At 39.5% G+C, this 13,395-nt stretch overlaps 1 protein-coding gene across 5 annotated transcripts in view; it reads right to left on the bottom strand.

Moving 5' to 3' along the window:
• Window positions 1-13,395, bottom strand: part of CEP128 (centrosomal protein 128) — a 447,508-nt gene that overhangs the window by 368,485 nt on the left and 65,628 nt on the right. For all 5 annotated transcript variants that reach the window (XM_066276450.1, XM_066276451.1, XM_066276454.1 and 2 more), the window contains one exon: window positions 6,279-6,351. In XM_066276450.1, the coding sequence (XP_066132547.1) occupies window positions 6,279-6,351 (73 nt within the window). The remainder of the gene's footprint in view (window positions 1-6,278; window positions 6,352-13,395) is intronic.

The following is a 13,395-nucleotide window of genomic DNA, read 5'->3' as shown; positions in this document are numbered from 1 at the left end:
CAGGTTGCATGCCTATGTAGCAAGCAAAAGAAGCCTCGGACAACAGCTGAAAAACTCTAAAACCTTATTCATTAGAAATAGCAAACACAGTGTTGAAATGTGATATACACAGAAAGATTGAAAGAGTTTCACTTCTAAAACTGACAGGCTAGACAATTCAAACCAATTCTTCCAATGAAAATAACCTAAAATGCTAGAACTAATATTTTATTTATTTATTTTGTATTTTTCTGAAGTGAGAAGCAGGGAGGCAGAGAGACAGACTCCCGCATGCCCCTGACCAGGATCCACCCGGCATGCCCACCAGGGGGCAATGCTCTGCCCCTCTGGGTGCGTTGCTCTGTTGCAACTAGAGCCATTCTAGTGCCTGAGGAGGAAGCCATGGAGCCATCCTCAGAGCCTGGGCCAACTTTGCTCCAATGGAGCCTTGGCTGCAGGAGGGGAAGAGAGATATAGAGAGGTAGGAGAGGGGGAAGGGTGGAGAAGCAGATAGGCGCTTCTTCTGTGTGCACTGGCTGGGAATCAAACCCAGGACAAACACACCAGGTCGACACTCTACCACTGAGCCAGCAGGCCAGGGCTAAAAGTAATATCTTAAATAAAAGTCTGGCCTGACCAGGCGATAGCGCAGTGGATAGAGCATCAAACTAGGATACCAAGGACCAAGGTTCAAAACCCTAAGGTTGCTGGCTTGAGCACGGGCTCATCCAGTTTGAGTACAGGGTCGCTGACTTAAGCATGGGATCATAGAAATGACCCCATGATCACTGGCTTGAGCCCAAGGTCACTGGCTTGAGCAAGGGGTCACTCACTCTGCTGTAGCCCCCCCAGTCAAAGCACATATGAGAAAGCAATCAATGAACAACTAAGGTGCCACAACGAAGAACTGATGCTTCTCATCTCTCTCCTTCCTGTCTGTCTGTCCCTATCTGTCCCTCTCTCTGTCTCTCTCACACACACAAAAAAAAAAAATCTGGAAAACTAAAAAGAAGTAAAGATGTAGGAAACCAAATACAAGAGAAGAAAGAAACTCAGAGAGGTTGGTCCACATTTCAGGGACATTTTCTCCCTGAATTATCACCATTTCAGAAAACGCAGATGAGACATTGCAAAGATAAACAGGTGTGAACAGATGTGTGGGAAAAACTGAGGTCAAGAGCCTTTCCAGGGGGGCCGTCCCTAGTTAAACTCCCCCCCCACCCAAGCCCTACCAGGGGTAGTCAAACTTTTTATAAAAACCACCCACTTTTGCAGTGCTGGTCAACCTGGTCCCTACTGCCCACTAGTGGGCATTCTAGCTTTCATGGTGGGCCAATCACAGCACCATTTGGTTGCTCTGCTACCACCCACCATGAAAGCTGAAATGCCCACTAGTGGGCAGTAGGGACCAGGTTGACCAGCACTGCAAAAGTGGGCGGTTTTTATAAAAAGTTTGACTTTTTATAAAAAGGTTGACCCCTGCTGGCCTTTGGGCTGGTATCCTGAAGGACAGTACACTAACAGCAAGGGTGAAACAGAAATAGTTACAACCTGGCTCTGAAGTTTAACACTGAACTAGCTCAACAACAAATAATACGTAATCCATAGTTGCTATGGCCCCTAATCTATAACAAAAAACAAATAAGCCCTCTCAAACACAACAATTATCAAATTACATATGCACTTTTGTTTGCAGAGCATAAAATATACTTCCTGTCATCAAAAGAAGATCCCATTAAGAGAGTTTTTAAAATAAGAAGGAACAGTTGTAGAATGGGAGACAATATTTGCAATACATATAATTGAGAAAGTGCTCATATACAATAAAGACCTCCCACAAGTCAATAACATAAAGACAAGCCACCCAATAAAAGAGAGGGCAAGCCTGACCAGTCGGTGGTGCAGTGGATAGAGCGTTGGACTGGGATGCCGAGGACCCAGGTTCGAGACCCCGAGGTCACCAGCTTCAGCACGGGCTCATCTGGTTTGAGCAAAAAGCTCACCAGCTTGGACCCAAGGTTGCTGGCTCGAGCAAGGGGTTACTCAGTCTGCTGAAGGCCCACAATCAAGGCACATATGAGAAAGGAATCAATGAACAACTAAGATGTCGCAATGTGCAACAAAAAAGTAATGATTGATGCTTCTCATCTCTCTGTTCCTGTCTGTCTGTCCCTGTCTCTCTCTCTCTCTCTCTCTCTCTGTCTCTGTAAAATAAATAAATAAATAAGTAAATAAAAATTAGACATTAAAACCAAATAAAAAAGAGAGAGCAAAAAAGAAAACTGGTATTTTTAAAAAGAAAATAGCCAATAGTCAGCAAATATATAAAAGAAGATGCTCATCATCTTCAGTAATCATGGAAATTAAACCATGATGAGATACCAAACAGTCAACATAACAGCTATTACTGAAATACTCAGTAGTATGAGTGATGGAAAGAATGAAAATCAACATGAATTCTCAAACACTGATACTAAGAGTGTACATTAGGGCAGACACTTTGAAAACCTGTTTATCAGGACCTAGTAACTTGGAAGGCACCTAGCAATGGCAGTCCACGTTATGTACCAACAGAAATGCCTGCACAGGTGCACTAAAATAATATCAGTCAACGCACTATTATTTTTAACAGCCCAAAATCTGAAGTAATGATCAATGCTAATGATGATATGAAATCATAATAAATGTTACAATATATTACACTATAGTCATGCAATGAAATACTAAAGAATAAAAATGAAATAACTACAAATACATGATACAACACCGAGAAATATCACAATCATAATGTTTAGCCAAAGAAGTCAGAAACAAGCCCTGGCCGGTTGGCTCAGCGGTACAGCGTCGGCCTGGCGTGCAGGAGTCCCAGGATCGATTCCCGGCCAGGGCACACAGGAGAAGCGCCCATCTGCTTCTCCACCCCTCCCCCTCTCCTTCCTCTCTGTCTCTCTCTTCCCCAGCCGCAGCCGAGGCTCCTTTGGAGCAAAGATGGCCCAGGCGCTGAGGATGGCTCTGTGGCCTCTGCCTCAGGTGCTAGGATGGCTCTGGATGCAACAGAGCGAAGCCCCAGATGGGCAGAGCATCGCCCCCTGGTGGGCGTGCCGGGTGGATCCCGGTCGGGAGCATGCGGGAGTCTGTCTGACTGCCTCCCCGTTTCCAGCTTCGGAAAAATGCAAAAAAAAAAAAGAAGTCAGAAACAAAAAGGAAAAATGTTCTGAATAAAAGTCCAAAACAGGCAGAATTAATCTAAAGGGTTAAAAGCCAAACTATACCATATTTTTCACTCCATAAGACGCACCTGACCATAAGACACACCTAGGATTGTAAGGAGGAAAATAAGAAAAAAAATATTCTGAACCAAATGGTGTGTTAAAATATTTAATAATAAAATTTTTCACTCCATAAGATGCACAGGCATTTTCCCCTCCACTTTTGGAGGAAAAGAAGTTCATCTTATGGAGCAAAAAATACGGTAATAGTCATCTTTAAGGATGCAGGAGTTAGTGATGCGGAGGGGATGTAAGGAGGCTTCCTGCACGCTGGTCACGTACCAGTTCTAGTCTGGGTGGTCGTTACAGGGGCGTGCTCACTTCGCAATGATTAATGGAGCTATCCACTGATACATCCTGCTCACAAAAATTAAGGGATATTTCAAAATGAATATGAAGTGATAAAAAAAGCATTTGATTTTTTTTTCTTAAACAAGAACATCAGAAAAGCAAACAAGTAAAGTAAGTTGATCAATTATGCATATGAGATGCAAAACTAACTTTTATTTCATTGGTGAAGATGCACTATACAAGAGGCTGAAAGTACTGGAGTATCTGCACGTTCCCTGAACCCCTAACTTTTGTGAGCACTTTTTTTGTGAGTACTTTTTTGTATGTGCAGTATACCTCCAAATTTTAAGAATCAAAAAAAAATTAAAAAGACAAAGACAAAGCTTCAGCAGCTTCCATTGTCAAGTGAAAGGCTCCACTCTAGAGTTTTTGAGATGAGCTGGAAGATCATTTAGTAAGGTAGACGATCTTAGAGCTATATTCTTAGAAGTGTGCACTCAGCTCCTGATGAAATAACACGTAAATCAGAAAATGGCATAAGTTTCTTGCTGTGCAAATGGCCGGTTGGCTCAGCGGTGGAGCGTCGGCCTGGCGTGCGGGGGACCCGGGTTCGATTCCCGGCCAGGACACATAGGAGAGGCGCCCATTTGCTTCTCCACCCTCCCCCTCCTCTCTGTCTCTCTCTTCCCCTCCCGCAGCCGAGGCTCCATTGGAGCAAAAGATGGCCCGGGCGCTGGGGATGGCTCCTTGGCCTCTGCCCCTGGCGCTAGAGTGGCTCTGGTCGCGGCAGAGCGACGCCCCGGAGGGGCAGAGCATCGCCCCTGGTGGGCGTGCCGGGTGGATCCCGGTCGGGCGCATGCGGGAGTCTGTCTGTCTCTCCCCGTTTCCAGCTTCAGAAAAATACAAAAAAAGAAAAAAGAAAGGCACCAATCTGTTAACCTTAAAAAAAAAACCTTTATTTAAAGTATATATTTTAGATATTTTAGAAAGGTACAGTGTAAATTAAAGGTGCCCTTGGTGTACCTGAGAAAATCTAGGAATTTACTTAAAAAAAAAAAAGTATCTCATGTCCTGATAACACATTAGAGCATGCACTTTACAAAGAAATTAGCACCAAAAACTCAGGAGTAAGGTGTTTTTATGTGCCAGATGGTTATTATTATTTTTGAAAAGGGCAATAACTGAGTTCATCTCTTAGCATATGCAGCCAATGAATCCAAACTCCAAAATATACTTAACATATTTATGTAAGGAACTGTTAACACAATTAACAACTGGAGAAAATTTATCTTTTTTTACTGGGAGACCCAATTTGAGTAAACATGTTCAGAAAAAAATTTTGCTAACTTTTCTTGTTTTGAAAAAATAAAGATATTGTGAATGAATACACATTGTTCCTGAAATTGACAAATTTGCAACAGTTTAATGATTTTTTTTTTTGTGAGAGAGACAGAGAGAAGAACAGATAGGGACAGACAGACAGGAAGGTAGAGAGATGAGAAGCAGCAATTCTTCGGTGCAGCATCTTAGCTGTTCATTGATTGCTTTCTCATATGTGCCTTGACAGGGGGCTCCAGCAGACCAAGTGACCCCTTGCTCAAGCCAGCGACCTTGGGCTCAAACTGGTGAGCCTTGCTCAAACCAGATGAGCCCGCACTCAAGCTGGCGACCCTGAGATTTCGAACTTGGGTCCGCTGTGTCCCAGTCCGATGCTCTATTCACTGCGTCACTGCCTGGTCATGCTAATGACAATTTTTACTGTGAGTTTTCTCCTAAAGAAAAACACACAGATGATACAAATCAATGGACACTCTATGTTCTTTATTTTTTTTAACCTTAATTCCACCAAAAGGAGTAATTTGATAAAAAGAAATCACTGCATAATGAGTGTGAACAATCTGAGTTTGAGATAATAAACCTTGAGAATTAGGGGTATATCAGTCAGTATCATCAAAAAAGTGGCAGTCAACCTGGTCCCTACCACCTACTAGTGGGCGTTCTAGCTGTCATGGTGGGCGGTAGCAGAGCAACCAAAGTATAAATAAAAAGATAGATTTAACTACAGTAAGTTGTTTTATAAAGATTTATTCTGCCAAACTTAGCGAAAATCTGACATATAGTACTTGGTAAGTAATTATTATTATATGCTTTAACTTGCTGTAACTCTGCTTTACAAATTTTATAAAGTAAAGTCACTTCCCTACTTTATAAAGCACCATTACTGTGGAACCGGTGGGTGGTTAGAAAATTTTACTACTAACAGAGATACAAAAGTGGGTGGTAAGTATAAAAAGGTTGACTAACCCTGGTCTAAAAGAAAAATAGACAGCAAGGATGTCTTTGTAGCAACTGTGTACATACTTACATAAGAGGATCTGAAATACTTAATGGGGAATGCTACAGAGCCACTACCAGAAAGTTCTGTACTTCTTAATATCATTTAACAAAGGCTACAGAAGAATCACTGAGTCAATAAAATTTAAAATATGCATTATAAAACTCTGAAAGTTAAAACAAATGATAATTCTCTCTCCAATTTACTACCGCTGTAAATATGTCAAACTTACTTAACATTCATGAACATTTTAGAAGAGCTGTAAAACATATTTTTAGACAAACTGGCATATACCACCCAAAAAATCAGAATTTACTAAACTTCACTGTGAGTACAATGAGCTGGGCCACCCTCCCTCCTACCTACATATGAAATAAGACTTTTCATAAACAAAAACTTCTCACCACTTCTTGTTTTGAGGTTTCACTAAGTTTTTCAGTCAACCTTTCCAAAGCCCTTCTGGTTTCAGCATCAGACCTAGGCAACAAAGAAAAAGATTTTAAGTTGGCTCTTTGAGAAACTATACACAATTGTAAAAATTGGCAACATAATGTTATTACGTAACACTACCGCAATGGTTCTCCAATGTTAGCAAACATACGCAACATGTGGGGGGCTGGCTGAAAATACAAAGTGATGATCCTAAGCCCCAAAAGTTCTGAATCCATAGTTCAGGGATGGGACCCAAGAATGTGCATTTCTATAAATTCCGTGGTGACTCTAATGCCGCTGGTCTGGGGATTACACTTTGAGAACCAGTACTATACTGAAACATTACCTCCAACAAACAAATAGGCTGCAATACCTTTCATTTCAAATTAAGAAGAAAGGACGGAAGGGAGGAAGGGAGAACAAAACTCTCCAGCAATTCATAATCAAATTACACCAGAGTGCGCAGTTCAAACTCGGTCCTCACTGACTTATCTCCCATTACCTTTTTCCCACCAAATTAATAACGTACAGGATCAATAATAAAATAGAACAGAAAGACTTACAAAGAAAAGCAAAGGCCTGCTTTTCTGACACTTGCTTACCTCTAGTCCACACCCCACTGGCAACCACACTCAACCATTTCCATTCTTAATTCTTTTGCTGGTTACTTCCATCATTTTCAATTCTAGACATTTTCAATTCTAGACATTTTCAATTGACTCCCTGTTTTGAAATATTTAGCTCATTTATACTCCTCTCCAAATTTGGATGAATATATTGCTATTTTTAGTTCTTCTACTGGTTATCTGTGGGACTTGCAAAATATTCCTCTCATAAATTATTCCATCTCAGAGAATTGATGCTTTTTGCTTACCTTCAGTCATGCTCACAATTTAGTCAGCTTATTTGGATCATTAATTTTCTTGTGTTTTTGGTTTTCCTATTTTCTCATCTTTTGGCCATATATGGACATTATTTATCACATCATTGAAATTTTCTCCTATGTGTTACTGAATCATTTATTAAGAATCAATGCCATTCAAACACATTATTCTCAAGGACACTGACTTGCTGCTCTAATTCACAGTGAATTATTCCTGAGTTTGCTCCGTAGCTACCACTCTGGGGATTATTTTCACAGAATTTCTGGGTTAGTTTTACTATTTCTTTTAAAACTTATATCTCCTTCTTTCTTGGTTACTACTTATTTTACTTATATGCCCATAGGTAATTTCCTCAAAAAGCAATTGCCCTAAAAGGCACATTTTGCAAGTCTTTAAATTTATGAAAATGTCTTTACTTGTACCTCTTCCTTGGCTTTTGTGGTTCCATGCACTCCTGGACATCCCACATCTCACCAGCTCTTCCTTCTCAGCCCAATGCCTCCTTGTACATGACTACACTCAGCCTGTCCTGGATGCATTCTCTACAGTCTCCCTCTAAACACCCTCCGCTTCCTTGGTTCCAAACCACTTCTACATGTGACCACTCTTATAACCTCTAAAAGGCTTCTCCTTTGAGCTCCAAAGTAAATACCTAGCTGAGTGTTTCACATTTCTATCTGGATGTCTCATAGGCATCTTAAACCTAACACAGACAAAGTCAAACCTTAATTTCTACACCTCACCTACTTCCACCAGGCTTCTGTATTTCAGAAGCAGAATAACCATCTGTCTACCCAGCTGCTCAAGTCAGAAATCTGGGAGTCATCCTGGATTTCTTCTCCCTTTCCCCTCCATGTCCAATTCACTGCTAAATCACACCTATTCAATATGCAAAGAAATATCTTCAAACACACCCCTGTCCAACTGCCCCCACCACCATCATCTCACATATACTAATGCAAAAGTTCTAACTCGCCCTCCTCAAACCAGTTCTCCATATGGCATCCAAAGTAAGTGAATTCTGAATAAAACTTTATTTAATCCTTTCTAAAATCTTTATTTCCAAAGTACTTTTTGCAATAAATGTCGAGAAAATTTTTTTAAATAATAATGCAATGAGCATATCAACCTTTTGAATCACTCAGAAAATTAAACTTAGCAACTTCCTACCCATAATACTTTTATAAACATAAATTAAAAATCTGTGGTACAAGTAAAGCAGAATTGAACCCTAAATATTCCTCATTCACAAAGTTAAGCCACCAAGTTTCACAAGACATTAGACTCCTATTTTAGGCTAAATAAAGTTTCTGTTCCTCACACATGCCTCCAGATGGTACCAGCCCATGGATCAGAATATTTCTAGCCTATCACTGTACATGCAAATGTCCATTTAAACTAATTAACTAAGTCATCCCTGCAACTTCCCCTGTGTCTTCTTATAGGACAATACACTTTCCTAGTGCTTAATTTACACCCTTCCTTCAAGTGTGCAAAAGCCACATAATAAAGATACTCCAGGAAGATGCTATATTAGAATGTTGATGCTATCCTGTTGACTTTATCAAAAATAAAGTTATTTGTCAAAAATAAATACCTAAGTATTAAATCAACTAACCCTTATTGGTTCAAGAAATTAATAATACAGCTCAATAAGTAATGTAGCTCAAAATTCAGGAATTTAAGTGCCTTATTTGCATCTGTTATACACAAAAAGGATCTTGAATCACAATAATAAAGAGCACTCAGGAGCCTTACTGCCCAGATTTGAATTAGGACTCCAACAGGTCCCCCTGTTTGATCAGCAAACTGAGTTACTGCCTCTCACTAAGCCCATTTCCACAATCAAGAAAATGAAGAAAAGAATAACAACTACCTCATTAGGGTTGTGCAGAGTTGAACCTAAAGCTATCTGGCATGAAATAGGTGTACGATAATACTAAGCAGTAGAAGTAATAATAGTTTTAGCAAAGACTTTAATTCTTAGTACTAAATTTCCTGCCTTCTTCATAAAAAACAGGTAAGTTATACAGACTATACAGTAGTTGATATTCATGAACTTAACAATTACAGTTTTTTACACTTTTTATTACAGCAACACCAATCGGTGTGTGGGATGGTTTCACTAGATGAAGCGAACTAGCTCATGAGCTTGGTACCCAAACTTCAATTCAGCTTCGCTGCTCCCTAATCATTGCTGCACATGTATTGTGAACCTTGAGAAGGATACAGAATGTTTGTTTCTGTAAAAAGATGGCCCCAAATGAAAGCCAACTATCATAGCTGATGATGAAAATGAAAACACACTGAAGAAATTTCAAATAAAGTGATACTTCTTGGGGACTACCCAGAACTGACAAAATTGCCAAGCCTGGGCAGATAGAAACCATTGGCTTTCAAAAATTTCAACTGAAACCTAAAAGATTCTACTATGGGTCATGTCCTTTGATCTGCAAATTCTATATTATGCTTTTTATTTTAAAGCTTCCACATCAATCAGGTGGTCTCTGTGTCTGTCTCTCTTTCCAAAGTATTCGTTGGTTTTTAAAATTGTGAAATTAACTTGTCTTACACTGAGTCATGATACATTCTAAATTCAAAGAGTCTTGAACTCTTCTATTAATAAATTTTAAAATACTGTATAAAAACAGTAGCTTTTTGAGAGTGACATCAGAGAAATGGAGCCATGAGGGGTGCTCCCAATATCTCTCCCTGAAATTTCAACAAATTCAAGAACTAAAGACAGAGAAAAAAATCTCAGGAGCATCTGAAATATACACACACCAGACAAAGTTGTTACATTTTTCATTCTTGTTCTTTTTATGAGGGTTACATTTCAAAAACCTTAACTTTTTTGTTCTTCTTTTCTCTTTTTTTTCTTTTTCTTTTTCTCTCATTTGATCATTATTTATCAACAAAATATTTTATTTTGGATTCATATTTTTCTTTGTGGCATTTTGCATGTTTTTTACTTCATTTTTTTTTATCTCTTTGTCATTTTCCCCCAGTTCTGGCTCCCATTCTCTGTAGATTTTATTCCAGTTATCATAATAGAATTTTCATTTTTTCACTGTATCTTTTCAATTTTTATTTTATTTTCTAATTATCTCTTATTAGTGTTATTAACAATACCACTCTCAAATGCAATTAAGGAAAAAGAAATCAAATATAATGGATACAAAAGACAGAGATACAGCTCAGATAGATGATAAAAAATATCTCTAGAAAAATTTCAATTGCTTGGAAAGCTTAGAGTTAAATGACAGAGAATTAAAAATTGAAGTCCTAAAAATACTCAGGGAAATACAAGAAAGCACAGAAAGGCAATTTAGAGAGCTCAAAAAAAACAATTCAATGAACAAAAAGAATAAGTCACCAGGAAAACTGAACTATGAAAATGAATCAAACAGAGATGAAAAACTCAATACATGAACAGACAACTGAGGTAACAAGTTTAGCTAATAGAACAGACCAGATAGAGGAGAGAATTAGTGACATAGAAGACAGGCAACTAGAGACACTACAGAGAGAAGATGAGACTCACAAATTTTAAAAAATGAGAAAGCCCTACAGAAATTGTCTGACTCCATCAGAAATAGCAACAGAAGAATAATGGGTATATCATAAGGAGAAGAGAGAGAAATGGAATGGAGAACATATTCAAACAAATAATAGACAAGAACTTCCCAATCCTGTGGAAAGAATTACAGCCTCAAATCCAGGAAGCAAACAAAACACCGAGTTATCTTAACACAAACAGACTGACTCTAAGACAAATTGTAATAAAATTATCACAAACCAATGACAAAGAAAAAATCCTCAAGGCAGCCAGAGAAAAGAAAAATACAACATATAAAAGAAGGCCATTAGGCTACATCAGATCTCTCAGCAGAAACTCTACAAGCCAGAAAAGAGTGAACTCCAATATTTAAAGTACTGAAAGAGAGGAACTTCTAGCCAAGGATACTATATCCACCAAAGCTATCCTTCAAATATGAACAGGAAATAAAAACATTCACTGATATAGAAAAGATGAGAGAATTTATCACCAGAAAACCCCCACTTCAGGAAATACAAAAGGGGGTATCCAACCAGATACAAAGAACAAAACAAAACAAAATTACAAGTAAAAGCTCCAACAAGATCATAATTAAAACAAGATTAATCTGTGACAACAAAAACAAAAAAGGGGAGAGAACAAAGATTAACAGTAGCAAAGGAAGATAGAGTACAGAAGCACTCATGAGATAATGTACTACAATAAATATGATATAAATCCGTTTTATTATCTAATGGTAACCACCCTGAAAAAAACCACTACAGAAACACATGGCTTAAAAAAAGAAGAAACAGAGGAAAGAAGTATGGAATACAACAAAACCAAAACAAATGACAGTAAAACAAAAGAGAAGAACCAAACAAGATACAAAGCTATCACAAAGCAATATATAAAATGGCAAAAGGAAACCCTCAAGTGTCAATAATTACATTAAATGTATATGGATTGAACTCACCAATAAAAAGACACAGAGTAGCAGAGTAGATCAAAAAAGAAAATCCAACTGTATGTATGCTGCCTTCAAGAAACACATCTAAGCCCTGGCCGGTTGGCTCAGCGGTAGAGCGTCGGCCTAGCGTGCGGAGGACCCGGGTTCGATTCCGGCCAGGGCACACAGGAGAAGCGCCCATTTGCTTCTCCACCCCTCCGCCGCGCTTTCCTCTCTGTCTCTCTCCTCCCCTCCCGCAGCCGAGGCTCCATTGGAGCAAAGATGGCCCGGGCGCTGGGGATGGCTCTGTGGCCTCTGCCTCAGGCGCTAGAGTGGCTCTGGTCGCAACATGGCGACGCCCAGGATGGGCAGAGCATCGCCCCCTGGTGGGCAGAGCGTCGCCCCTGGTGGGAGTGCCGGGTGGATCCCGGTCGGGCGCATGCGGGAGTCTGTCTGACTGTCTCTCCCTGTTTCCAGCTTCAGAAAAATGAAAAAAAAATAAAAATAAAATAAAAAATAAAAATAAAAAAAAGAAACACATCTAAGCTACAAGGATAAAAACAAATTCAAAGTGAAAGGTTGGAAAACAATTCTCCAAACAAATAACATCCAAAGAAAAGCAGGTGTAGCCATACTCATATCTAACAAGACTGACTACAAGACAGTAAAGGTAATCAGAGACAAAGATGGTCATTTCATAATGATAAAGGGGACATTGAATCAAGAAGACATAACACTTCTTAATATATATGCACCAAACCAAGGAGCACCAAAGTATATAAGACATCTACTAACTGATCTAAAAATAAAAACCAACAAAAATACAATCATACTTGAAGACCTCAATACACTGCTGACACTCTAGATCGTTCATCCAAACAGAAAATCAATAAAAAAATATGGGCCTTAATCAAAATACTAGAACAATTGGATATGATAGAGATCTACAGGACATTTCATCCCAAAACACCAGAATATACATTTTTCTCCACTGTACATGGAACATTCTCAAGAACTGACCATATGTTGGGCCACAAAACCAACATCAACAAATTCAGAAAGAATGAAATTATACCAAGCATATTCTCTGACCATAAAACTTTGAAACTAGAATTCAACTGAAAAAAAAGAAATAGAGGATGATGTCAGAGTAATGGCGGGGTAGGAAGCGATACCAATAAATCTCCCCCAAAATTCAACAAGATCTTCAACCAGAAACAGAAAAACCTATCCTTGGAGCCTCCAGATGTTTCGCAATACACCCGAAGGTATGGTCGAGCAAAAAATTGGCTAAATATATAACCAAACCCCGAAGGAAATAGGGAGTAAGAAATGCTCAGCTTTCCTCACTAACCTAAACAGGGCGGCTTTCTCTGGGATCCGTGAATATAGAAACTGAGGCGGGCAAAGGGGGTGAATAGATCCAGGCCGCAGCACAAACAGCCGAACCAGGCTCTGGCACGAAGATCCAAGCCGATGAAAAAATGATCCTGTGGCAACCCAGTCAATACAAGCTAATACGCGCACCAAACCCAGACAAAGAAAGACAAGCGGGGCAGCCATTTTACCCGATCTCCTGGTCGGCGCGCGCAGATAAGTGGGCGAGAGATTTCTTCCTAAGCCCTGGGAGTGGGTGCTCGTGTTACCCCACAGAGAGGCAGAGTCAGAGGCCTTTCTGTGGGCTGAAAGCGGAATCTCTGGGCAGCCCCAGCGAACTG

This window comes from Saccopteryx bilineata, chromosome 4 (assembly GCF_036850765.1).
Source record: "Saccopteryx bilineata isolate mSacBil1 chromosome 4, mSacBil1_pri_phased_curated, whole genome shotgun sequence".
Taxonomy (NCBI): Eukaryota; Metazoa; Chordata; class Mammalia; order Chiroptera; family Emballonuridae; genus Saccopteryx; species Saccopteryx bilineata.
The sequence above is the reverse complement of the archived record's forward strand: the minus strand, read 5'-3'. Positions and strand labels throughout refer to the sequence as shown.